Source organism: Citrus sinensis, chromosome 2 (assembly GCF_022201045.2).
Source record: "Citrus sinensis cultivar Valencia sweet orange chromosome 2, DVS_A1.0, whole genome shotgun sequence".
Classification (NCBI taxonomy): domain Eukaryota; kingdom Viridiplantae; phylum Streptophyta; class Magnoliopsida; order Sapindales; family Rutaceae; genus Citrus; species Citrus sinensis.
In genome coordinates, this window is record NC_068557.1 from 22988054 (window position 1) to 23015796 (window position 27743).

Below are 27743 nucleotides of genomic sequence, written 5' to 3' on the forward strand. Positions count from 1 at the left end.
TGTATTGTACTCCTTTATTGGTTTTACACTACGGTGCACCGACTCTGCTTCTTTGAGTGTTTGACTCACGGGAAAACTGAAATGAAAAAACAGAACCTTTTTATCGAACATTAAAACATGAATATCCTTTTTCTTATGTCTATCTTTTAATAAATACGCATAGAAAAATGCTAAGGGGAGAGAATGTTGAGAGAAAATTGAGAGAACAATGAAGAAAATGGTAGAGAAAGAATGGGTGGAGAGAGAGGGGGTGAATTTCCATCAGCTTTCTCTCTATCTTTCACTCCCCCTAGCACCACTCGTGTACGTATATGGGCTCTGGCCCAGTGGGTGGATGAGTCATTAGTGTGTGGGTGGGTGGACGATACAGAATAGAGATAAGGAGACGGCAGGGTTGACTTCTGTCCCTTGAATAAAATTTTTCAGTCGATCTCTCATTTTATCTTTGAAATACTCTGCAAGTGAAAAAAATCCTGCAGTCTCCTTTACAAATCATTCCGTATTGCACTTTTCTTGTCGGCGATGAGTGTTAGCGGGAACTGGTGTTCTGTTCTTTTCTTTCTTATTTTCTCTACGCCATTTTCTTGCTTGGTTGATGCCCAAAGTTTTGATTATCCGACAGCGAACCTCTCTACTTCATGGACCAACGGCCCATCAGCTTCTGACTCGGTAGGTTTCACTGACGGATCAGCGGTGAGAGCCATCCTTCTTAGGGGAACCTTTGGCCCAGCATATGCATGTGGCTTCTTCTGCAACGGCACCTGTGACTCTTATCTATTTGCTGTTTTCATAGTTCAGGCCTATAATGCTTCCTTAATCGATTATCAACATATCGAATTTCCACAGGTTGTCTGGTCCGCTAATCGTAACAATCCTGTTCGAATAAACGCAACCTTAGAACTCACTTCAGATGGGAACTTGGTCTTGCAAGATGCTGACGGAGCAATTGCTTGGTCGACGAATACCAGTGGTAAATCTGTTGTGGGCTTAAACTTGACAGACATGGGCAACCTCGTACTTTTTGACAAGAATAATGCAGCCGTTTGGCAATCTTTCGATCATCCAACGGACTCGCTGGTTCCTGGCCAAAAATTGTTGGAAGGGAAGAAACTTACAGCTAGTGTTTCAACCACGAATTGGACGGATGGAGGTTTGTTTTCACTTTCTGTCACTAACGAAGGATTATTTGCTTTCATAGAGTCTAATAATACTTCAATACGGTATTATGCATTAGTCAAAGCCACAAAAACAAGTAAGGAACCAAGCCATGCTAGATATCTGAATGGAAGCTTAGCTTTCTTCATAAATTCCTCCGAACCAAGGGAACCAGATGGGGCAGTTCCTGTTCCTCCAGCATCGTCATCCCCGGGACAGTACATGAGATTGTGGCCTGATGGACATTTAAGAGTTTACGAGTGGCAAGCATCGATAGGGTGGACAGAAGTGGCCGATCTATTGACAGGTTATCTTGGGGAATGCGGTTATCCTCTGGTTTGCGGCAAGTATGGCATCTGCTCTCAGGGGCAATGCAGTTGTCCTGCAACCTATTTCAAGGTATTAAATGATAGAAAGCCTGCCCTTGGGTGCTCCCCGATTACTCCCTTATCATGCGAAGCTTCGCAAGATCATAGTTTTGTTGAACTCAATGATGTCGCTTACTTCGCATTTAGCTCACCTAGCTCAGACCTTACGAATACAGATCCAGAGACATGCAAACAAGCCTGTTTAAAGAATTGCTCGTGCAAAGCTGCTCTTTTTCTGTATGGTTTGAACCCTTCTCCTGGAGATTGCTACTTACCATCTGAACTCTTTTCAATGATGAATAATGAGAAGGAAAAGACTCATTATAACTCAACTGCTTACATTAAGGTTCAAAACTTTTCAATGCCAGGTGCAAGTCCAGGAGGAAAGGAGACGAGCCACAGAAAAAGAATAATGGGGTTCATCCTTGGATCTTTCTTTGGTTTATTAGTTCTAATTGGTATCTTGATCTTTTTCTTTCGGAAGAAAAAGGGGGCTGATGAAATTGAGGAAGATTGTTTAGATCAAGTGCCAGGACTACCCAAAAGATTCTCATTTGAAGAGTTGAAAGTCATGACAGACAATTTCAGAAAGATACTGGGTAAGGGGGGCTTTGGCTCAGTCTTTGAGGGGGCACAAACTGATGGTACAAAAGTTGCAGTGAAACGTCTCGAAGGAATTGGTGAAATCAATAAATCTTTCTTAGCAGAGGTGAAGACAATTGGAAGCATTCACCATCTGAACTTGGTGAGATTGATAGGGTTTTGTGCTGAGAAATCTCATAGCCTTCTTGTTTATGAATACATGCCGAATGGATCTCTAGATAGGTGGCTTTTCCAGAGATCAGATGAGTTTATGCTTGACTGGCAGCAAAGAAAGAAGATCATCCTTGATATTGCCAAGGGACTAACCTATCTCCATGAAGATTGCAGGCAGAAGATACTCCACTTGGATATCAAGCCCCAAAATATTCTGCTAGATGACAACTTTAATGCCAAAGTTGCTGATTTTGGTTTGTCGAAATTGATTGACCGGGACCAGAGCCAAGTTGTGACAACCATGAAAGGAACTCCAGGCTATTTGGCTCCTGAATGGCTTAGCTCAGTAATTACAGAAAAAGTAGATATCTACAGCTTTGGAGTTGTGATGTTGGAGATATTGTGTGGCCGGAAAGTTTTTGACCGCTCTCAGCCTGAGGAGGAAGACATGTATTTGCTGAGCATATTCAAGAAGAAGGCAGAGGAGGACAAATTGTCTGATCTGGTGGATAAACACAGTAACGATATGCAATCAAATGAGAAAGAAGTAGTGAATATGATGAAGGTGGCTGCATGGTGTCTGGAAAGTGATTTTGCAAAGAGACCTTCCATGTCAATGGTAGTTAAGGTTTTGGAGGGCGTTACAGAGTTTGATCATAACCTCCATTATAACTCCGTTCACCTGCCATCTACAGCAGCACTAGCAAACGTTGATCATAGGGAAGAAAATGACAAATCCACTACTCAATTGTTGCCTTCAATTTTGTCGGGGCCAAGGTGACAGACGATTAGCAAGTATATATACCACATATCCATTCATTATTAGCATTAATAATGCTTTACCATCAACTTTTGTTTTTAGATTTGAAAAAGAAAACTAATTGGGCTTTACCGACAACTCTCAGCATCTTTCTTAAAAAATTGGCGCCAAATTTTTGTAGGGTTATTTGTGGATACAATCTGGAATGAAAGAAACTTCAAATCTTTGATAAGAATGTAAATCTCATAATTGATTTATTATGCAAATTTTAAATTCGCGGATCAAATAACTGCAAGCAACCATCTAAGGTACGTATGTGCAAATTCAGAAATCCGTGGCAAGTATCAGTAGTAATGGGTCTCAAATTTGCAGTATCTCGCGAATCTTATCATTGACTGAGCTTTGGCCCTGATCTTTTCTGCTTCTCAATCAGATCAGTGGCAGAAACAAGAAGAGGGTGCCTGCAACATTAGGGTTTACCAAATACATTTTGCCAAGCAAAATTGAGCGAAGAAGTCCAATCTCATCTATAGTTACCTGAAGCTTTTACTAGTGGGTCTTCTGTAAGATGCACAGTTGCGAAATGCATGTCTACACCGATTTCGTCAGTCTCTAATTTGTTGTTTAGACACTCAAAATATCAGTCTTTAGACATTGAGAATGCAAGTGGGGAGGCGAAGCAAGCTGCATTACATTGAACGCTTTATTTTGATTTGTTCAATGCTTTAAAAAAAAAAACTTTTATTTTCCAAGACTTTTATGGTCATTTTTGATAACTTACTTTTTTATTACTTTTTTTTAATTACTAAAAAAATTTTGGGATTATGTAAATCAGGTCTATCATAACATAGTTTAAATATCTACTTGCACTGATATTAAAAAAACAAAAAAACTACTCCGCTAATATTAGTAGAGAAATATCTATCCCTAAATTCCATAATTAAAAGGTGAGAAAAATACCCAAAACAATTATTTAAGTGGAAGGTGAATAGAATTCCAAATATATAATTAATTAAAGGAGTTCTTCTATTTACCCCGGGTCAAATCTCAGGTCAAACTCCAAAAGCTAAAACAAAACGACGTTGTTTCCTCTTCTTCATGAAACGCTACCGTTTCACCCTAACAAAAGCAAACGTTCCTCTCCTCTTCATTTTCGTCTTCCTCTCTTGACTCCTCTTCGTTTCATCAACAATATTTGGAGTAATTATTATTTTTTATTCGGTTGATTGGAAGCAAAACAAGTAATTAATTAGAACGGGATGAGCTTGACTTCACTTTGTTGACTTTGTGCAGCGAGTCTTGTCTCTAATCGCACCGTTTGCAGCTTCCACCACTCGTTTCTTCATTATATTTGATAAAATCTTGTCTCTCTCTAACATTAATAAAACGAAAGATAGAATAAAAAACAACAAAAAGGAAGAAGATAGAGGATTGTATTTGTAATCCACAGCAACAAAAACCTCGGATGCCGAATGCCGCCCTTGAAATTCTCCATGTTGTTTCTGTTTGTGATATATCTTTTAAGCTCCCAGTTCAGTTTTACGGCTGCAGCTGACCCAACATACGTTCATCATGTTTGCTCAGAAACAGCACCTTTGAATCAAACCTCAATCATCTCTTCACTTCTCTTCCCACTAACGCCAGCCGTGGGAATGGATTCTCCAAGGGTTTCTTCAACGCCACCGCTGGCCAAGACCCAAACAGGGTCTGCAGCCTCTTTCTCTGCCGCGGTGATCAAACTACCAACAGCTGCCAAAACTGTGTCACTTTTGCTACCAGAAATGTAACTCGGCGTTGCTCAGTTAGCAAAGACACCATAGTATGGTACGATGAGACATAAATTCGTAATCGAAACTTAAACTTAATTTAACAGCTGTTGTTAATGCCGATGAGGTTAGGAATCATGGACAATGTCGAGACTCTATCTTGTTCAAGCTTCTGCTTTTGCCTTGTCTGAGCCTAATCTTTCACTCGGGCGTGGTGAATCAAAGAGGAAGAGACTCTATCTTGTTCAAGATTCTGTGTTTTTCTCAGTTCATAAAGTAGTTGTTTCTCTGCGTTTTTTCTGCTTTAGTTCGTTTTGTTTTTACTATGCTCAAACGACTACGTTTCATGAAAGCAAAAAGGGTAAAAAAAAAAAAAAGAAACCAAAACGGCATCATTTTGGTTAAATTCAGGATTTGACCCGAGAAAAATAGCACTTTCCTAAGGGTAATTTTTAGGGACCTCCCCTGAGGTTTGAAGTATTAACACTTTGATAGAAAGTATTAATGTAATTACATATACCTCCCTCGCCGTTAGTATAAAAATACGTATGGTGTTAGTATAAAAGGGTAAATATGTAAAAGCTTATTTAAAATTCAAAATAATTTAAAATTAAAGCCTTAAGCTTCTTGATGTCTGGGAAATCTTACTTGCTTTACTCCATTATCCAGTGTGTAATGTCCAATCGACAAAATCAAAAAAAATCTTCACAAAATCAAGCCTGCACTTAGCTTTCTCTTTCATGAAAGCAACGCCCAGCACCATTTTCGTCTTCCTAAGGTTGTGAAGAAGCAGCTGCATTTGCCTGAAACATTTTCAAGATTAAAAAATATTTTATCTTCAATTACGAACAAGATGAGTTCTGATGATGGCCCAAGCCTTTCACGAAGCGAGCACCAGCGGCGAACGGCTTCATCCGCGACTGGAATTGGAGCGAGAAAGAGGTAATCCTCATTTATTATAGTTTAAATATGTGAATCACATGCAGTAGATGATTTTGTTGAACCTAGGTTAATTAAACTTGAAAATGAGTTCTTTGTATTTTGAATTTTTTTTGTGCATGCTGATTTCAGCAACTGTGAGTTTTGATTTTCTTCATTTTGAGCTAATTTGCATTCACTGAACTGAGCAATGTGATTGCTATCAATTGACAAGTTAATTAAATCCTCTGACAAGGAATAGTAATAATTTCTCATCTAATATTTTGGCATTAAATCGATAAAAAAAAAATTTCTTACTCGTTGTAATAATTGTGACTCTTATGGATTTTATAATCATGCAATTACACAAGTGTTGAGTCCAAATAATTATTCTAGTTTAATTTGTTTTTCATATGTAGCTGTCTGTTACATTTTATTTTCAAAATTTTACTAATTTTTTTAAACAAAAATTGATACAATAGATTTAAATGTAAATGGGTTCTTTGAATTTTATTGTATTGATTCTCTGCTCATTGAGTTGATGATTGTGTTGAGCTTGCTAATTTTACATTTTTCATATGTGGATTAAAATGGGTTATGATATTGTGTTTCGCAAATTTCATTTTTCTCTAACAGTTCAATACTTATACAAAAGGAATGAAAAGAGAGAAAAAAAAAAGAAAAATCCCTTCTCAGTATTTTTTCTTGTGTTATCCTTGTTTTGAATTCTTCCACATCATCATCGTCAGTAATTGATTAATTTGTTGCTGGAAACTGGAGAGACTCGAACAAAATTCTAGCTTATATGGCATCTCCTAGATGTTGAGATATAATGGTTTTATTTTAAACACTTTGGCATGTTTTCGGCAATTATTAGAATTTTCGACAATTTCGTGTTGGTTCCAAAATTTTTTTTTTCCTTTTTTCTTCGCTACTCCTATTGCATTCTCTTTTTTTGGTTTTTTTCTTTACTTATATATAGCCCCTACTGTTTTCTCTTCTTGTTTACCACTTTCAATTATTTAAAATTTTTTGGATTCTGTCTATAATTCTTTACAGTTCTTGTGCTTTCATTTGTCTAATCATTTAAGATGTCATCTTGACGTAGACAGGATATTGTAAGAACTATACATGTGAATTCTGTTATGATGGAATTTTTTTTGCACTTTTGCTTAAATTTTGGGTATGTTCTAAAAAACTAGCGAACAGTCTGGAAATTTATACAGCTGGTGTTTTTAGGAATTAGTGTATGTTAGCTAGATTTTTATATTTTATGGCAATTCATCAGCTGCTTGTAGACAATGATAATAGCAACCTGTCAGCCACTCTTGCTATGTTGTTTATATTTATTGTATAACGTTATTGTGTGATTTTTGTTACTTACAATATGCTATTGTTTATAATTTGTAGCCATGTTTACATGGAGATAGGGGCTGTGGTAGCTGGCGAAAAGATTGATGTAGCAACTGTAATTCCAGAGCAATACACCTTAAAGAAGTTGTGGCAAGATGTAAAGGATGTGTGCTTTGACAAGCCTATAAGACATGCTAACGAAGTGAGAGTTTATGTCATGTTGCCATGGGAAACATCTAATATGCATGTAAAAACTGACTTTGACCTTCAAGACGCATTAAAAAAGCTAAAGCAGAAGAGCTATTCTTGGGCATTATTTATTATTAGAACGGAGTTAGATGTAACACCTGTTTCTCTGGATCAGAATGAAAATGAAGAGACTCCCCCTGGCCAGTTTCCTGTTCCACAAGTTTTTGAGCTTGATTGGTTTGATTTTGCTGAAGTAAATGAATTTGCTTTGCCTGACTTGAATGCTGAAATCAGATCTGTCGTTGGATGTTCCGCTGCTGCTGCTGAAGTTAAAAATTCAGTTGAAGAGATTGAAGGCAACGAAGATGATGATAGCACAGCTGGTGGGTTTGTTAATATTGATGATAGTATACATGTTCCTGATCATGAAAATAATGCAGAGGAAGTGGAATCTGATGTAAGTGATGATGAATTTAATTTTAACAACGAAGATGAGTGGGATGTGAGATTGAATGCCTATGAGTCTAGAGATGACAGTGGGGCAGATTCAGACGGTGAAGATGAAAACGTTCAGGCTGCTGCTTGTAGGTATGAAGCAAATTCTGGTGGCTTCGAGTTCACTCCTGATGGTGACAATATTATACTTAGAATTGGACAACTGTTCAAGACAGTTGATGAGTTCAGAAATGTTGTCAAAGTTTTCGCAATAAAAAATGGCTTTAGACTTAAAAGGGTGAAAAATGAGAAGAGTAGGGTGACAATGAAGTGTTCGGCTTCAGGATGTACATGGAGAATACACGCGAGTCCAAATTGGAATAAGAAACATTTCCAAATTAAAACTCATATGCCCGAACATACTTGTGAAAGAAACAGCGAAAATTATAAAGCAAATTCAACATGGATTGCTGCTACATTCCTTCATTTATTCAGAGCTAACACATAAGTTCCTATTGATGTGCTCGGGTCAGAATTATTCAGAAATTATGGGATAAAATGCTGCAATCAAAGGCTTTACAGAGCCAAGAACAAAGCCTTAGAGCTGCTTGGTCAAGACCATAAGGCCAGTTTCACAAAGCTATTCAGGTACATGCATGCAATCTTAGCCTTAAATCCTAGTTCAACAGTGTCCCTAGAAAAAGATTGGCTTGGTGGTGGGGTGAATCCTCACTTTAAAAAATTTTTTGTATTCTTTGATGCATGTAGGAGGGGCTTTTTTTAGGGTTGTAGGCAGTTCATTGGTGTAGATGGTTGTCACTTAAAGGGTCTGTACAAAGGGGTTTTACTATCTGCTGTTAGTGTAGATGCCAACTACGGCATATATCCACTGGCCATGTGTGTTGTAGAAACTGAAAACACTAAGTCTTGGGTTTATTTTATGGAGAAACTTTATGATCAAGTAGGCTGTAACGATGGTGAGGGTTTTTGCTTCATGAGTGATAGACAAAAGGGTATATTGAATGCACTTGATAGGGTTTTTCCTCGGGCCATGAGAAGGTACTGTTGTAGGCACATATATGCAAACTTTAAGCTGAAATTTCCAGGAATTTTGCTTAGGAATGAATTTTGGGCAGTATGTAGAAGTGGAAACCAAGTGGAGTTCAACAATCACAAGGCTGAAATTAACAGCATCAACCATGCTGCCCATAGGTGGCTGTTACAAATTTCTGTGACATGTTGGGCCAAACATTGCTTTTCCACACAAACCAAATGCTCACATGTCACAAATAATATGACGGAGTCCTTTAATAATTGGATAAGTAGCTTTAGAGGCATGCCAATAGTAAGAATGCTTGAGGAGATTATGAGAAAGATTATGATCCTCATACATAAAAGACATGAGCTGGTCAATACTTGGCAAGATGAGCTGCCTCCACTTGTTAGGAGAAGAGTAATGGAAGCAAGGGTTGAATCTAGGGCATTATCTGTAATATTTGGGCACAATAAATCATTTGAAGTTATGGAAAATGTCTCCAAGAGGTGTGTTGTAGATCTAGGCAGCAAGCACTGTGATTGTGGGGAGTGGGATATATCAGGCTTGCCTTGCAAGCATGCTATGTGCTGCATTGATGCAATGAGGTATAATGTAAATGAATATGTCCATTCTTTGTTGAAAAAAAGTGCATTCATGAAGACCTATCAGCACCAATTATATCCAGTGCCAGATGAAAGTAGATGGCCATTACTCCCACATGATAACTTGCTGCCACCAACTATCACTAGAGCTGCTGGCAGGCCCCAAACTAAAAGAAGAAGAGAGAATGGTGAAAGACAACCATTTAAGAGGAGCACAAGTGTAAGATGCTCTAACTGCGATGAGTGGGGCCACAACGTGAGGAGTTGCAAGTCTATTACCAAAGCTGGAAAAAATAAAAAATTAGTGAAAAAGAATTTCTATCAGGTCTTAGTTACTTGTTTGTAATGAAGTTTTTATATTGCTTTTGTTAGTCTTTGCCTATTTAAATGATGAACTAAAATATTTATTAATTATTTAAATGTAGGATCGAGGAGCGACATCCAGCTGTAACAAAAAAGAAGTTGTCACATGTGGTCCAGCCATGAACACTCAGAACAGTGTCCATGAAAATGGTAAGCATTTCGTGTCTAGTTTATTTTTTTTTTTACACATATATACAAGTTTAATTTCACCACCTGTTTTGTTTTACTAATGTTGTAATTCCAAAATAATATGTTACATTTTAATTTTTGTACATTTTATTATGAAGGACAACTTACCCAAGAATGACCATTGCCAAGTTAAAGCATCCAGCAACATTACAAATACCTTTTTTGTAATTATGGAAAGAGCAACAGTGAAGCTAATCCCTTCTAACAAATTCTTTTGAGGGATCAGATGATGCATCACCTTAACTGTAAGCATTGCTATAAAGATGTCGTATCATCTTTTTGTCACTCAACCATAGATATAGGTTTGAGTTTTTGTACATTTTGTAGTTGTGTGGTACATACAAACACACACTTTTAATGGGGCAATATATGCCTTGCCTATTTTTGTCATTTCAAGTAGATATTATAGGTGCTAACTTCCTGTTATTCTAAACAGAGGGTATTGTTATTTGTATTGGCTAATAGGAATTCAGCCATTGATGACATGTGATACTCTTATTGTTGTTGGAATGCATACGTCTTTATAATCTAAATATAAAAAAATTATGTGCTTTATATTGTTTCAGTACTTCATTCCTTATTGATTTTAATTTGTTGATTAAGGATTGAATATTTTATGGCAGTCAAGGGTTAACTTCAGCAAAGGCTTATGTTCTTGTTATGTTTGACATTGTCAATTTGAACAGCAGCATTTCCTCTGCTTGTACATGTTATTATTAAATGAGACTTGCTTTGTTTGCAAGGAAAAATGGATATATAGTTTGTGCATATTGTTGTGTGTTATTAGATGTATGTTTCTTAAGAAATTAACTTGAACAATGTGCTATGTTTGTGCTTGGTGTTATGAAGCGAGTTGCTTGTATGTACTTGTTGAACTTACTAAAGGATGTAACTGCTCATGTGTGTTATTTATTGTGTGTGCTGGATATGTATAGATATGAACAGCAACATGTGTTGGGTTTGTGGTGGTTCTTATGAAATAAATTGCTGTGTGTCAGTGTGTGCTTGTTGTATTTTGAACAACAGCAGCTTCCCATTAACAAAGTTCTTCCAAGCTGGCTCATAAATTTGTTGCATGCTTGATTGGCTGGATGTGTTTGAGCTATCAGAATCCATTTAGTTGAGACAATGCAACATTTTCTTTATGTTGAATCCTGTTGTGGATGAGTTGAATGAATGATGAGTTTGAGACAAATGCAAAGATTTTTTATACCTTTGTTGAATGCTTCTGTTGATAAGAAGAAAATGAAGAATAAATTATACTTTGTGATTTGCTAAGCCTCCATTTATAGCAACTGCTGCTGCTCAAATTTTTACCATTTACTTACAACTGCTACTTTTATAAATTTATTTTAGTTTTACTTTTTTTTAATAAACAATGTCAATTACTTCATATAGTTGGACATTTTGGTCTTTTTCTGATTTTTTGTGATTCCCGCCATTTTTAATACCCATTGGTTCTCATCCATTTTATTTAATAATTTATTATTTTGGCGGGAAGGGTATTTTAGTAAATTTAATAGTCAACTAACGGTCAACTTAACTTATACTTAACGGCGAGGGAGGCATGTGTAATTACATTAATACTTTCTATCAAAGTATTAATACTTCAAACCTCAAGGGAGGTCCCTAAAAATTACCCATTTTCCTAATGAAAGAGTAGAATCTTTGAGTGTGTCGGGACTCGAGTTGAGGTTGCCCTTAGGCCCTTAGGCGCTTTGATGGAAAGGGTTAGCAACGAGGGTAGCCCATTGGCCTACTCTTTTATTAAATTTAAACTGTGGATGGGTCTGAGTCTCTTTCTTCTCGAAGGTTTTGACCAAGGGAAAAACAAAGACATAACTTCTTAAACTTATCATTGCCTGTTTTTCAAAATTCATCTATGGGCATTGAACTTGTGGGTGGGGGAAGACACGCGTAGAACGAGACTAGAGGGTTTGACTTTTGTTCTATAAATAAGTTTTCCAATCAACCAATTGCTGCATACTTGAATCATTCTGCAGTTAAACCAAATCCTGCAATCTCCCTTTCTAATCATCCTGTTTAATCTGAATTGCACTGCACATTTTCGGGATGAGTGTTAGCTGGAACTGGTGCTCTGTTCTTTTCTTTCTTATTTTCTCTACACCGTTTTCCTTCTTGGTTGATGCCCGAAGCCAAAGTTTTGATTATCCGACAGCAAAACTCTCAACTAAATGGGTCAATAGCCCGTCAGCTCCTCATTCCGTAGCTTTCACCGACGGATCAACGGTGAGAGCCATCCTTCTTAGGGGAACCTTTGGCCCCAGATATGCATGTGGCTTCTTCTGTAACGGAGCCTGCGACACTTATCTATTTGCTGTTTTCATAGTTCAAACCAACAGCGCTTCCTCAATCGTTGCGCCAGCAATCGGATTCCCACAGGTCGTCTGGGCTGCTAACCGTAACAATCCTGTTCGGATAAATGCAACCTTAGAACTCACTTCACGTGGGAACTTGGTTTTGCGAGATGCTGACGGGACTGTAGCTTGGTCGACGAATACTAATGGTAAATCTGTTGTGGGCTTAAACTTGACAGACACGGGCAACCTTGTACTTTTCAACAAGAAAAATGCAGCAGTTTGGCAATCTTTCGATCATCCGACAGACTCGCTGGTTCCTGGGCAAAAATTGGTGGAAGGGAAGAAACTTACAGCTAGTGTTTCAACCACGAATTGGATGGATGGGGGTTTGTTTTCACTTTCTGTTACTAAGGAAGGATTGTTTGCTTCCATAGGGTCTAATAATACTCCAGTACCGTACTATGAATATAGAGTCGGTGGCACGAAAACAAGAAAGCAACCAAGCTATGTTAGATATCTGAATGGAAGCTTAGCTTTATTCATAAATTTATCGGAACCAAGCGAGCCAGAAGGGGCACTTTCTGTTCCTCCGGCAGCATCATTACCGGGACAGTACATGAGATTGTGGCCTGACGGACATTTAAGAGTTTACCAGTGGCAAGCATCGAAAGGGTGGACACAAGTGGCGGATCTCTTGACTGGTTATTCTGGGGAATGCGGTTATCCTATGGTTTGCGGCAAGTACGGCATTTGCTCCGGCGGGCAATGCAGTTGTCCTCCAATCTATTTCAAGCCAATAAAGGATAGACAGCCTGCCCTTGGGTGCTCCCCGATTACTCCCTTATCATGTGAAGCTTCCCAAAATCATAGTTTTGTTGAACTTAATGATATCACTTACTTCACTTTTAGCTCAGACCTTACGAATACAGATTCGGAGACGTGTAAACAAGCCTGTTTAAAGAATTGCTCGTGCAAAGCTGCTCTATTTCGGTATGGTTGGAACCCTTCTGCTGGAGAGTGCTCCTTGCTGTCTGAAATCTTTTCGATGATTGATAATGACCAGGAAAAGACTCATTATAACTCAACTGCTTACATTAAGGTTCAGAACTTGGCAACGCTAAAGTGAGGAAATAAGACGAGTCATGATAGGGCCCGGCTCTAGAGTATCTCCGAAGCCTCAAGTGAAAGATTTAATTTATTAATGCATTTTGTACTTGCTGATGAAATAAATTACCTATGTGTAATATTCATATTTTATGTGACACTTTTTATCGTTTCTTCTAGACACGCAAAATGCTGGAATTTTAAATTTATTTTTGGTAAACAAACAGGAATGAATTAAAGAAATAAGTAAAATTAGTAACGAATTAAAGAAATAAGTAATTATTAACATTAATTTTTAGAGGAAAAATATATATGACGTCCTTTATAAGATTTTACATATAAATGAATTATATAAGATTTAGAAATATCTATTTCAAAAAAAAAATTGTATTAGCTCTATCATAAAGTTATATGATTTATTTCCAATCATCCTCTCATAAAACAACAATCTTCAAAATACTCCATTAGCTATTATAAAACCCAACTTACCTTCTATTTTTGTTAAAAGACAAAAAACTTTTCATCAAGATGCACCCCATTTTTCCAAAATTTTTTAAACAAAAATGAAGTAAATTAAAGTTATGGTATTTTGAAAATTGTTAATCCACGATGAATAATCCAAAATTAACTCTCATTTTTTCTACCTTATGAATTTGCTGATGCAGCCATCCTTCTGAGGAGAGCCTCAGGCTCCTGATATGCATGCGGCTACTTCTGTAACGGAACCTGTAACGCTTATCTTTTGTGCTGTTTTCATAATTAGACAGCGTCGGTGGTAATGGCTCCTGGGCAAAAATTGGCGGAAGGGAAGAAACTTACAGCTTGTGCTTGATGGAGGTTTTTCTGTCACTCATGAAGGAGTGTTTGCTTTGCTTTCATAGAGTCTAATAGTTCTTCATTACGCAGTGTATTACGAAAACAGAGCGAGAGGCATAAAAACAAGTAAGGAACCAGGCTATATGTATGTTCTTGGCACTATTGATTAGATCCCCCGAATCAAGTGATCCAGTTTCCATCACCAGCACATTACACGAGATTGTGGCCCTGATGGACATTTAAAACTTTTAATTAAAAAGTTTTAGAGTTGTCAAACACTCAAAGGGTAAGCAGAAGTGTGGGATCTCTTCACAAGTTATTTTAGGGAATTAATGCGGTTATCCTATGGTTTGCGGGGAAGTATGGCATCTGCCCTGGCGGCAGGCAAGGCAGTTGCCCTACGACCTGTTTCAAGCTAATGAATGATATAGACAGCCTGCCGTTGGGTGCTCCCGGATTACTACATTATCATGTGAAGCTCCGCAAGATCGCCGTTCTGTCGAGATTAATCGTGTCACTTTCTTCATCTTTAGCTCAGACCTTACGGATGTAGATTCGGAGACATGTAATTGTAAACATGCCTGCTTAGTGAATTGCGCGTGCAAAGCTGCTCTTTTTCGGAATGGTTGGAACTCTTCTGCTGGAAATTGCTACCCAATATCTGAAATCTTTAATTTTGAACAATGAATAATGAGGAGGAAAAGACTCATTATAACCCAACTGTTTACATTAAGGTTCAGAGCTTGCCGGTGCCATGTGCAAGTACAGGTGGAAAGAAACGGTTCAGGTAAATAAATATATTTCGGGTTCAGCCTTGGATCTTTCTTTGGCTTCTTAATTTTGATCAGTGTCTTGATCTATTTCTTTTGGAAGAAGAAAAACATTGCTGATGAAACTGATCAGGAAGATTATTTGGATCAAGTGGTGATTCTGGTTTGTCGAAAATGATCGACTGGGACCAGAATTGTGACTTGTGACGACCATGAGAGGAACTCCAGCCTAGCTATTTGGCTCCCGGATGGAATATCTGTAGCTTTCTTTAGAGTTGTTGTGTTGGAGATACTGGGGATGCGGAAAATCTTTGACCGATCTCAGGTTGAGGAGGTAGAGAAGTATAAGCTAAGCCTTTTCAAGAAGAAAGGCCAAAGCAGAGGAGAAAAAATAGTCGGACATGGTGGATAAACACAAAAAGGATATACACTCGAATGGAGAACAAGTACTGAATATCATGAAGGTGGCTTCAGGAAAGTGATGATGAAATAATTGCAGATCAACAGAAATATTAGCATAAGTTGATCGTTTGGAAGAAAATGATAAACCGACTACTGTCTTGTTGCCTCCAGTTTTGGACCCGAAACGCTGGCTGACTAAGAGCAGTTCTTTGTAATTGGCATTGAAGCCACCTAAAAGTTAAACAATGTTCAGATTCCAGAACCCGATCTTCTTATTTGTTTTTTTTTTATTAATAAGGGCTCTGTAAAAAGAGCTAAATCGGAACAATACGGGGTTTAGCAACCCCAATCATGTCCTGCAAAATAGCTGAATAAATGCCCACAGGCGGGCTAGTAAATAAATGCATCCCATTAGGGAGAGAAAGAGCCATATTGGCCATGAAATCTGCAACTGAATTCGCTTCACGATAGATGTGGGTTAGACCAACTTGCCAGTTCCTATTAAGAAGATCCCGTACTGCAACCACTAAAGCATAGGAAACATTAGGCACGACTACCTGCTTAGAAATCATTTGTGTAACACACAGACTATCCACTTCCACTAATAGCCATTTTATGCAAGCCTCCCATGCCAAGAGTAGCCCTTGATAAAGACCCCATAGCTCCGCCATAACCACCGTACACTCCCCAATATTCATACAAAATCCCGAAATCCAATTTCCAACATAGTCACGAATAACACCACCAGCTCCTGCATCACTTGAATTTCGAACGGAACCATCCGTATTTAATTTGCACCAAGGCCATGTAGGAACCTGCCAACTGACAAAGATCTCTCTTCTCCTCGGTTGCTGACTCATATGAGAAAAATTAATTCTATGAATTTCATTTGCTTTGGCCATAACATCCATAATGATTGCTGAGCTATCCACCAATTTTCCTTCGACCATGAAATGATTTCTCCAGAACCATAATCTCCAAACGGCCACCCCAAAAACACACTCCCAAGGAATGTGAGAAGCAGGCTTTGACTTGTTCTGAAGATTTGCTATAATCCAGTCTCGGAGATTATCGTGAAATAAAGAGTTATAGTCACCCTCTGAAACAAGACACAACCATACCCGTTTGATACACGGGCAATCTCTCAAAGCATGAAGAATATCTTCAACCGGAGCCCCACACCTATCACATGCCATTGACACGGGAATATGACGTCGAACTAATTCGCCATGAGTTTTTAAGCTGCCATGCATAATCTGCCAGAGGAAAAGCCGAACCGACTGTGGTCCCTTCCACGACCATGCAAGGCTCCACATTTCTTCTTTGATGGCAGGGTTATGGCTGCAGATGGAGTCATATGCTGAACGGACAGTAAAGATGCCTCTGTGATCAAAACTCCAAAAAATTTTATCAACACCTAGTTCAGGCGCGGGAGGCATAACTGATGCAATTTTCATAAGGATAAAGTTAGGTAGCAAGTGCTCAAAACTCGGCCAGTTCCAGCCCCCATTTTCAGTGACATACTCACTCACCGAATCATTGATGCGCTCGTGCGGGATTGGCAGGATGGCAAGATTTATCAAGGGTTCGTGCTTTGTTACCCAACAGTCAGACCAGAACCGAACTCTCTCCCCGTTACAAACTGACCAGCGAGCTCCATGCATGGTGTCTGCCCATGTTTTCCTTATAGCCATCCAAATTCGAGATCCTTGTTTCTCCGGAAGAGTAAGCGGTAAGTTTCCAAGATCCAAGCCATATTTAGAACAAAACACCTTTACCCATAATTTGTCCGAATTCGAAACAACTTCCCACGTTAGCTTCATCAACAACGCCTGATTCATCACATCCAACTTTTTAAATCCCAAACCTCCGTGAGTCTTTGGCTTACAAATTCTGTCCCAGCCCACCATACTAAGCTTATGCCTCTTCAATTTCCCATCCCAAATAAACCGGCGACATGTGTTAATTTTCTGGCGCACCGGGGGAGGGGGGAAGTAAAGCTGTTTGCATTGCATAAATAGGCATTGCCTGAACCACTGATTGCGCCAAAGTTACTCTTCCAGCAAAAGATAAATGTGCGGCATTCCATCCAGTAAGCCTCATGTCCACCTTATCCAAAATGGACTGATATGTAGCTTTATTCACCCGCGAGTAGATTAGAGGCATGCCAAGGTAAGAACCCAAATCCTTAGTAGCCGAAAAACCCAATGTGTCACCAATAAGCTGGCCATCTCTAATTGATACATTTTTAGAGAAAAAAACTTTGGTTTTCGATTTATTAACCTTTGCTTCAGAGCTTCGGCAATAATTCTCCAAAACTTCGTCAATGATATAGGCTTGATCAATTGAGGCTTCTGCAAATAAAAGTAAATCATCAGCGAAAAAAAGGTGAGTTAGGGGAGTGTTGAGTGTTAGAAAATGCATATTTATAAAGGAGAAAACCGTCATTTTACATTTCAAGTCTTACTAACAACCCTTACTTTTATGTATTTAACCTTCTTGTGATTTAATTACATGTGTTTTATTTTAATTAAGTATTTTATGTATTTTAGGGGCATTATAGTCATTTCACAATAAAGGAGAGATCAGACGGCAAAACGGACATCACTTTTGAACTCAGGACAGTCGAAAACCTTAGGAGGAGCATAAAAGGAAAAATGGCACTATTTATATGTACGGTACTATTCACGTGTACGGTACTAACTACGTTACTGTTCACAACACTGTTCACATAGACGGATCGATGACGTGGCATTGACCGATGATGTGGCATTGACTGATGAGGTGTCACGATCCTGTTGGGCTAAAATTCTTATGTACTGTTGATGGTGACGTGGCAGCATATCAGTGGATGAAAAATCTCGCGTACGGTACATGCATCACACAGGATTATTTTCAACCAAACCGCATTACTGTTCATCCAAGTCAAACCGCGTTACTATTCATCCGAGTCAAACCGTGTTACTGTTCATCCAAGTCAAACCGCGTTACTGTTCATCCGAGTCAAACCGTGTACTGTTCATCCGAGTCAAACCGTGTTACTGTTCATTCGCGTGGTCAAACCGTGGACTGTTGACTGATGACGTGGCGCAATCCTGAGCGTCCAAACTGTTTTTAATCCGATGGCCATGATTTACTCCATGTATCTATAAAAAGGGGGTCTCCCCCCCCTAATTTGATATCTCTGAATCCATTTTTGGGATCCATTTTCTGTAATTCCTTCTCCATCTTGTATTTTCTTCGTATTTTAATAAATTCTCATTTTGCCCCTAGTTCAATTATGAGTGGCTAATTTTCTTTCAAGCTTGGGTTGAAGGTGAAGTCTCAACATGTGTCATGGGCTTAATTTGGTAAATTTATTTTCTCTTCCCCTCTAATTTTTGTGGATGTTTTGACTTCTCGTCGACAAATAATACTAATCTTGTCTAGTACCGCCTTGGTTTCACCGGCCCTCTAGTATAAGGTTATTATTATTTGGCACGATAAGCCCTTAGCACCATATTGATTAGAGCGTGGTTCATGAGGTGTGGATTCCCCCCTCATGATTTAATTGGCATTAATACGGATTATTTAGCCCATGATGCATGTTGATACGGATCCAGATACCCAAGTACGTCAATTTAATAGATTTTCTCTTCAATTTATTCTCTCCATTGCAATTCCAATTTTAGAATTTATTCTCGCCATTTTAATTTAATTATTAGCATATTCCAAATCATTTCCACCATAAATCCAACTACCCTTTTACAAAATTAATTCTATATATGATTAAAATCCACCTCCTCGTGGGATCGACACTCGTCACCATTAGTCTATACTACAATAGATTCGTGCGCTTGCGAGTACATTAAAATTTGCACAACAGGGAGTTCCATGTTTGGCCAACCGGATCGGTTTCCAAAAGCCTTCCCTCACAGCTTGAGAAGTACCATGACTTAAACGCTCAATGCAAAGCACAAAAATGTATGGAGATAGAGGATCTCCCTATCGAATTCCTCTCCCTGGGGAAAATTCCTTTGTAGCCTCTCCATTCCACAAAATGCTCATTTTGACTGTAGTAACACACTCCATGATGAGCCTAGATAGCTTAATCGGAAGACCAGCCAGCTGAAGAGTTTCAAAGATAAACGACCAATTGAGCCGATCGTAAGCCTTCTCAAGATCGACCTTGATAGCCATAAGCCCTTGCTTGCCTGTCTTCCGACGCATAGAATGAACTACTTCTTGGGCAACAACAATATTATCGATAATGTGGCGGCCATGAACAAAACTGGTTTGATGGGGGCCTATAATTTCAGGCAGTACATCTTGCAAGCGGTTCGCAATTATTTTAGTCACAGTTTTATATGCTACTGTACATAAGCTGATAGGTCTAAACATTTTTAAACTAGTAGGATGCTCCACTTTAGGGATCAACACTAAAAGAGTAGTATTGACCTCTTTAGGGATCTTACTAGAGTTAAAAATGTCAACAATAAACTTGCAGAAGGAAGGCCCAACCACTGCCCACTGAGACTGATAGAAGATAGCTTGCAACCCGTCTGTACCTGGAGCCTTTCGCGGCTTCATACTAAAAACGACATTCTTGACCTCTTCTTCCAAAACTGGGTTAGCGACACAATCAATATCAAAAGCTACCAGATTAGGGAAATAATTTCGAACAAAATAAGTGCAGGGGTTTACCACCTCACTTGTGAATAATTCTAAAAAATACCCCATTCCATGATTTCGAATTTCTTCCTCATTATAAAGCCAATTTCCCGAACTTTCCTGGATGGCTTCAATTCTATTCCGTCGCTTACGAACAATAGTTTTTTGGTGGAAGAATCTAGTATTTCTGTCCCCATGCATAATCCAATCCTTCCTTGATTTTTGCCACCAAAGAATCTCCTCCTGCCCCATCACAATCTCCAAATCTTTCCGCAATTGTGCCTCTAAGTGCATTAATCCCCTCGAACTATACTTCTCCAAAGCTGCTTGAATTCCGTTAATTTGAGCCATTAAGACACGTTTTCGCTGAAAAATATTCCCAAAAGCCTCACGATTCCAAACTTTAACCTCTTTGACAAAAGTGGATGCCGCATCACTATAAGAAGCTTGAGGATCCCACGTCTGCTTAACAAAATTATTAAACTGATCATGTGTTAACCAAGAAGCCAAGAACCGAAACGGTCTATTACCATGATGTCCCCGTACAATTCTTCCAAAGCGAACTAGAACCGGTCTGTGATCCGAAGCAACTTTTGGCAGATGGAGTACTGAGTTATCTGTAAACTTTAAAAGCCACTCATTATTACATAAGGCTCTATCTAGCCTTTTAAGGAGAAAGCCACGAGACCATGTGAAGCGAGGGCCTTTGAACTTTAAATCATAAATTTGGTTGTCATCAAACCACTGCCGAAACAAGCCACACCCTCTCGATTGTAATGCAGCTCCCCCCTGCTTCTCTGATGCGTACAATATAGAGTTAAAGTCGCCACCAATCAGCCAAGGTTCTTTGACAGATAAAGCAAGGCTATCCAAGTGATTCCATAGCTGTTTCCTTACCATAGGATTTGGACTAGCATAGACAGCCGTTATCCACGACACAAAGTTCTTATTTTTGCTGATCTTGAAATGAATAAATTGCTTATGATTTAACCGCACCTCCACCTCTATAACATTCTGCCAAAGCAGCCAAATACCCCCAGCGAAACCTTCTGCCTCCACACGGTGGGAATATTCAAATCCACTATTCCTAATAAAATCATCTGCTTTTCTTCCACTGATACGAGGTTCCATCAACACCACCAGGGAAGGATTATAATTCTTAACAAACGTCTTAAAAGCACGGCGAAAAGTATTCGAAGCCGCCCCTTGAACATTCCAGAACATGATGCTATCTGACATAAAAAATTCCAGTAGGGGATGAAAGAACCTTAGTTTTGCTGATCTATAATATCAGCCATCAACGCCATGGGCGTTTCTTGAACCACCGTTTCCTCTCCCTCCAACATTGCAGCCTCATCGGTTCCACTCCTAGACTGCTCAGGGTGGATCCGGGCATTCTCAACAATATTAGCACATGTTGTGTTTCGAAAGTCTGGCGGATCAGAGGTATGCTGGGGGTCTGTTCCCTGCCGAGCTCTATGCTCAATGTCCACTTCCCTTCCATCCCCCGGGGGTAATGTTTGTGGCGAGCAATAAACTACAGTGTGCTTCGTTGAGTCCAAAGTGGAGGCAATGTGAGAGACTTGTTGGAGCTCAACTGCAAACCGAGACGTCACAAAAGGGGTATGATTTCGGTTTGCATGGGGTGTGTGATTTACGTCCTTCTCGCTTGTCGGAAAACCATTTAACTGGAACGGGTTCTGGAGAGGATTGCATGAGGTTTCCATGTTTTGCCCTTGAGGTTTTGTAATCACTACCTTGTTATGAGGCTTACGCCTTAATCCATGTCTTGCCATTGGCTCTTGATGAGAGGTAAAAATGGGATTCAGATCAGACATATTCATTCGGCGTGAAGTAAATGGGCCATCCTGATCCGCTGCATGGGCTGGATCCTCCTGCTCATCTGAATCTTGAGCCAAAACATGAAATCTTGAAGTGCTGACCCCAATCGGCTCTCGGTTACGGTTTAACTCACTATTTTTCTCCATGCCAACGTTTGTTCGCCTGCCCTTTCTCGTGGCAATCATCCAAGGGCCAAAGGGTTCCACATTGTTATAATCATGACAGCCAAACTTCTGACGAACATGGTCTTCCTGACGTTGCATAGCAGGCTGGGGGGGATTTCCATCATCATTCGCTACACCAGCTTCCTTGCAATTGTTGTTATTGTGTCCATATCTCCCACATTTAAAACAGATCACCGGCAAACCTTCATACTCCACCTTTTGAATCTTTCCATCCAAAACGAACTGAGACACCAGCGGCTTATCCAAAGAGATTGTGACTGCAACTCGAGCAAAACGTCCTCGTATGGAAGAGGCTGTATTCGCATCAATTTTAATCACCGTTCCCACCAAATCTCCAAGCTTTTGCAGAATTTTTCGATCATATAGATGGACAGCAAGACCAGGCAGTCGAATCCATACAGTGACTTGATTAATATCCGTTTTAGTGAAGTCGAAACTGAGTGTCCATGGCTGTACCGTTAAATAGTGCCCCATTATCAGCCAAGGCCCCTTGGTTAAATCATCGAGAGCATCATTACTTGAACGAAAACGAATCAAAAAATAGTTGTTTTCTAAATCAATCACTGAAAAACTCATGGTTGTTTTCCACATGACGTTCAATCTTGTGCAGAGAGCCCTATAGCCGATTGTCCGGCCAAGAAGTTTCACTACAACAGAATTCCTCCACGGTTCACTCAACTTCTCATGGATCCTAGCCGAGAATGCTATTGACGGCATAGGTCCATCATTCTCCTCAATCACATCTCCTTCCTCAAAATCCCAGTCCAGAGCTCCGTCTCCATATCCGTTCTCCATTGCTTGCGAAGAGTTTACTAAGGTTTCTTTGTACGAAACCTGCACGGGCTGATCACCAGCTCCTTCCTCATCCCGAAACCGTGCCTTTTTAGTCGTTCTAGCCTCCCTAAACGGCGGATGAAAAGTGCCTCCGAAACTAGGGTTTTTTCCACGTCCAATATTTTCGGAGGTTTCCTGCATGCTATTCCCAGACCCGATCTTCTTATTTAATTTGTCTTTGTTTCAAAAGTCTAAAACCACTTGACTATATTCTTCTTTTTTGTCTTTTTTTTAGTTAAACACTAACCTCTTCTAGCAATTCGATTTTCTTCCACGTTTTATTCACGCATTGGGTTTTATCACCTTTTTGCATCCCCGTTAAGAATAAAAAATAAATAAAAATAAATAAATAAATCAATCAATCAATCTCTTTTAGTCTTTACCGACAGCTTTCACTTTCAGCATCTTCCCGAAAAGATTTTCAATTAGTCTTCCAGTTCGAAAGGTGGCAAATTCATGAAGGGCTTATCATGCCTAAAACTAAAAGCCCAAATTACATTTGCGGATAACTTGAATTAAGGATAAAGCTTAATAAAACATCTATTTTACACCATTTTTAAAAACAAAGATTGACTGAACAACAGAAGTACATCGACCGAAGTGATTGATTACAGAGGGCCCAAAAAAAAAAAAAAAAAGAAGGAAAGATAGCGATTTCGAAAAAGGTTTGATTTGTGATCTAAAAAGAAAGATGTAATTTGAAATATTTACTATTAAGACATAAGTTGATTATGATAAGACAAAACAAAAATGGAAATATTTTGTATTGTGTCATGGTCAATGCACAAGGAATCTATCACATTACCATAGATTTGGCCATATCCAGTTTAATTTACTGAGTATTATCAGAGATCAAAATGACATTGGATGCGAAACATAAATCATGTCATCATATTTGAATAATTTTTATTCAATATAAAAGGTCACAGAACCAATAAAAAGGTTAAATAGTCCCAAACAAACAGTTCCAAATAACACTTATTAGACGGCAGCAACAAACATTGACGCATCCACATTGGGTTTAGAGCCTCCTGTCCAATATTCAAATCAAATGTTAATATGTGAGCAGAACTAGTGTAAAATTCCAGTCAACCAAAAGCAAAACAAGAACCATCAAATTCAACTGAACCCACTCATCATCTGATGCGCACTTGCAGTACGTGCACACTTATTTTTTAAGTAATAGAACTATAGTTGCATGCCTCACAAGTATTCAATGCATATCAGAAAAAGAGAACTCCCTCTGGGGGAAGCCATTCAAACTCAAAAAGCTAAATTAAAGAGAAAGGGGGGGGGGCGGGAGGGGGGGGGGGGGTTGTGCAGCCCGAAACTTCTTTTGCAATCGATCCAGAGCATAAGAAACAATTATCATCATCATGTTTGAGTTTCCCTAACATGATGTACCACTTCCATCATCCATACTGTATATACAAAAATCATGTCTGCAAAAGCTTCTCAATTCTCTCCACCAAATTACTACAATAACTGGAGAACCTCTAAAGCACTGTTGCAAGCACACAGACGATGAAAAATGCCACATCCAATCTAAAGAAGTTGGTCAAGAAAATACAAGTTATGCATGGAAATGAAAATCAATTCCATATAACCTTTTTTTGTCTTTTTTTCCAATCTTCTATATATATATATATATTGGATAGGAAACAAATTTTCAATCTTCTATCTAACAAGTCAAAAAAAATTTATTCTAGCTTTTCCAATAAAACTTAAGGCAAAGAAAGTGCCACCTGGCCCACAGGCAAAACAACAATTTGAGAACACCACATTCTAGTGGGAAGCATTTTAAGCCACAACTATCAGAAATGGACAATTCATTCAAGATGATAAGATCTAACAGTCAGAAGCTGAAAAAGGTTTTTGTTTTTGTTTTTGGTTAAGAACGCAACAATCATTTAGTAAATACTTAACGGCTGGGTTCAAATCTCTCTTATCTAAACAAGCTTGCATGGGACCTCAGCTATGGCCCGTGATATATGTCACAAGTAGCAATTTAGAAAGCCCTATTACCTTAAGCTTTGAAACCCTAAATCCTAGTAAAAGAACTTTCACCGTTCACAACCATGCAAAAAGATCTATTCACCGAAGATGAAGAATTTACCATAGTCAGAAGCAGTCGTTTACTTGTTATGAATTCTATAAACGGCAACTAATACTTTATCGAATGAAAGATCTTTTCTTATCTGTGGTCAAACACCAACAGAGCATGGTCTGAAATATCGCTACTGAGATGTAAGGCATCACATTTAAGAAAAGAAATATCACATATTGAAAACAATAATCAGACAAATGCATTAAAATGGGATGACATTCTTCAATTTTCATAAAATGGCAATTTGGGTATCTAGGATCTATCACATGATATGAACTTTGAGGTAATTTCTCTAATCAGAAAAATAAGGCACCGAAGCCCTTCTAAATAGAAATAAAACTGCAACGATAACTGCAGCATGTGTTAAGATGAAAAAGTTAATAGCAGTCTTATGATCAAGATATGGTACCAATAAATGTTGACGTGTAACACAGTAGGAAGGATTTTGGGGTTAAAAATGAATTCAAGGATTTATGACCAATTTGGTTTTCGGCAATAAGCAATATTCACATGGCAGGATGTCATGAACCAGAGACAAGCAGTATGTCTCTTCTTGTTCTAGGAAGTGAGATATCCAAAAATTTCAACATCTACAGAAAAATCCTATGCAAAATACTTAAGTAATAGGAATTAGAGAGTCAGTCAGTATTCATCAAAACATAATGTAATTATACCGCTAAAGGATAATAGTCTCCAGCAGTCTACATTTCTATTCAGAAAAGGAACCCAAAAAAACACAATGCGAACAAAAAAACTTTCTCATGAAGATTAAGGCATCTGATATTCAGATTCAATCTGCAATACAGGTGCTTTAATCTCCTCAAACCTACACATATCTCTCTCTTTCCAAGAGCTTCACATGAACCACGATCATCCTTCGTCAAAGCAGCCCTCGTCATTTCTAAAGTGTAAATTCCAGTGATAGGCCCAAAATACAGTCGAAATTCGCTGTATCAAATTCTACATATCCTAAGCCACTAAGCAACAGAGTAACAGATAACCCACTGATTTACCATTGCTTGTCACTCCTCAATTTCAGACAATATGATTGAAGCTAAGGAAGAATGGAGATTCCTTTTCATTAAACAAGGGCTAACGGATATGCTAGACTAATTTTAATATGTATTTGCAGTTTTTTGCAAGCATTTCTCCAATTACCACTTTGCTTTCCCCATAAAAGAAAAATCAATCAAAAGTTCTTAGTGCAAATGCGAAAAAGACCTCATCACGTTCACAGAAAAAGTTAGTAACATCAGTTTGGAAGGAATGAGTATTTCAAAATTTCAAGTGACAGACAAACACAACAAGACCTTTGATTTTATCAGTTTCTATTGACTGGTCTATTTGAGCATCCCATTCGACCACATTAAAGAAAGAATTTTAAAACATTCCCATCATGCTTGCAATGCTATGCATGAAACTTAAATGAATCTCCACATTCAAAACACAGCATTATGAAACTCAGTTTGGAAACTTAAAATAAAAAGTACCTTAAGTCTTCATGAAAGAAACATCAATTGTGCATCAATAAATTAACTAAAAGGCAATCATAAGGACCCAATATTTTGTACTCCTCATAACATATTACACAATATAGAAAGAACTCACCAATATGAACCCTTATACATTGATAGGAAAGCTCTTATGCGACTCTGACTTTGAGTGTGAAACACATCATTTGTAAACCACGCTATTCATAAACTACAAAATTTGCTGGACTTGTAGATTAAATAATAACCAAAAGGAAACCCAATAGTAAGAAGAATAAACCCCATCCCATGTCCTAACACAGGCTGATATATTTATTGAACACATAAATTAAAAAAAAAAGGAAAAAATGAGCCACCCACAAGATGCCCGAATTGTTCATAAACAGTGCAAAGCTAGTCAAACCCCAAACTAAAGCACAATCTCAGTTAAGCCAGAAGCCATAAACAATATCTCAGAAATTGCCTAAACAGCTCAAAACCCAGAATTTTGCACGGCATCCCATAATTTAATAACCCTAAAATACGATATCCATCCCGGATGAAATTCAAAAATTACAAAATGTTCAAAATCAAACCCTAGATTATGCAATATCACAAAATCTAATAATATCCAAAAAAAATTAAAATACCACGAACCCAAATAAGATCATGCATTAAACAACTCATGAATCAAAACCCAAATCAGCGAAAGAAAACTCACTATAAGGAAAAAAGGACAAGGAAGCTGAGATTACTAAGCATTGGCGGTCTTAGGAATAAGAGGGATGGGGGCGCCCTTCTGGGTCTGGGACTGCTTCAATTTGGCCTCCTCTTCACGGATCTTCTGCATCTGCAACATACGTTCCATAACGAGTTCGTACTCGCACTTCTCATAGGAATGGCGCTCGTTCTCGCACTTCCAGGGCAAGTAAAACTCCGCCTGCCTGCACTTGTTCAGTGGGATCAGCAAATGCGCGCACTGGTCTCTGTATGGAATCGGGACTCTTGCCTCCACCATCTCCTCTTGGGTTGCGATCATCTTCTTCGATGATCCCGGCACTTCCATGATTTTATGGACTTCTTTTTTATATTTGTTTGTTCGTGTTTCTTTTGTTACTCTCTTCAACGCTAACTCTAGCTCGCAGCTCTAAATGCTACGTTTGTTGTGGTCTGACTGGTGGTTCTGGCGTTCGTTTGTACGAGGCGAGCAATGAGCAATGGCTTTGTGGTGCGTACACGATGCCGTTTTTGTAATTGTTTACAAACTTAAGGGCACCTAAATATTAAATACTATTAGGCAATCTCAGCCGGCTCTATAGCACCACTGGAGGGCAAAAATGTCATTTGACTTGT

General features: G+C 38.6%; 3 protein-coding genes across 4 annotated transcripts; 2 read left to right on the forward strand and 1 right to left on the reverse strand.

Moving 5' to 3' along the window:
- Positions 1-96: 96 nt before the first annotated feature.
- LOC102607322 (G-type lectin S-receptor-like serine/threonine-protein kinase SD2-5) lies at positions 97-3114 on the forward strand. Its single transcript, XM_052434767.1, has one exon. It carries the CDS (start codon positions 523-525, stop codon positions 3058-3060), a length of 2538 nt encoding a protein of 845 aa, XP_052290727.1. The 5' UTR covers positions 97-522; the 3' UTR covers positions 3061-3114.
- An 8747-nt stretch (positions 3115-11861) lies between these two features.
- On the forward strand, positions 11862-13494 carry LOC102610546 (EP1-like glycoprotein 2). The gene has a single exon (XM_025092993.2). The coding sequence runs from the start codon at positions 11964-11966 to the stop codon at positions 13335-13337; it is 1374 nt and encodes a 457-aa protein (XP_024948761.1). The 5' UTR covers positions 11862-11963; the 3' UTR covers positions 13338-13494.
- Positions 13495-23686: 10192 nt separating this feature from the next.
- Positions 23687-27613, reverse strand: LOC102610853 (NADH dehydrogenase [ubiquinone] 1 beta subcomplex subunit 7). Of its 2 annotated transcripts, none has more exons than XM_006492209.4 (2): positions 27112-27613; positions 23687-23842 (listed from the first exon to the last, which is right to left on the reverse strand). In XM_006492209.4, the coding sequence occupies exon 1, from the start codon at positions 27454-27456 to the stop codon at positions 27145-27147; it is 312 nt and encodes a 103-aa protein (XP_006492272.1). In that variant the 5' UTR covers positions 27457-27613; the 3' UTR covers positions 23687-23842; positions 27112-27144. The 2 variants fall into 2 exon arrangements, with proteins under 2 accessions (XP_006492272.1, XP_006492271.1); XM_006492208.4 differs by having other exon boundaries at positions 23687-23845; positions 27112-27611.
- Positions 27614-27743: the final 130 nt, after the last annotated feature.

Excerpts from the sequence above, each read along its gene's own strand:
- LOC102610853 (XM_006492209.4), bottom strand. The coding sequence starts at position 27,456 with ATGGAAGTGCCGGGATCATCGAAGAAGATGATCGCAACCCAAGAGGAG.
- LOC102607322 (XM_052434767.1), top strand. The coding sequence starts at position 523 with ATGAGTGTTAGCGGGAACTGGTGTTCTGTTCTTTTCTTTCTTATTTTC.
- LOC102610546 (XM_025092993.2), top strand. The coding sequence starts at position 11,964 with ATGAGTGTTAGCTGGAACTGGTGCTCTGTTCTTTTCTTTCTTATTTTC.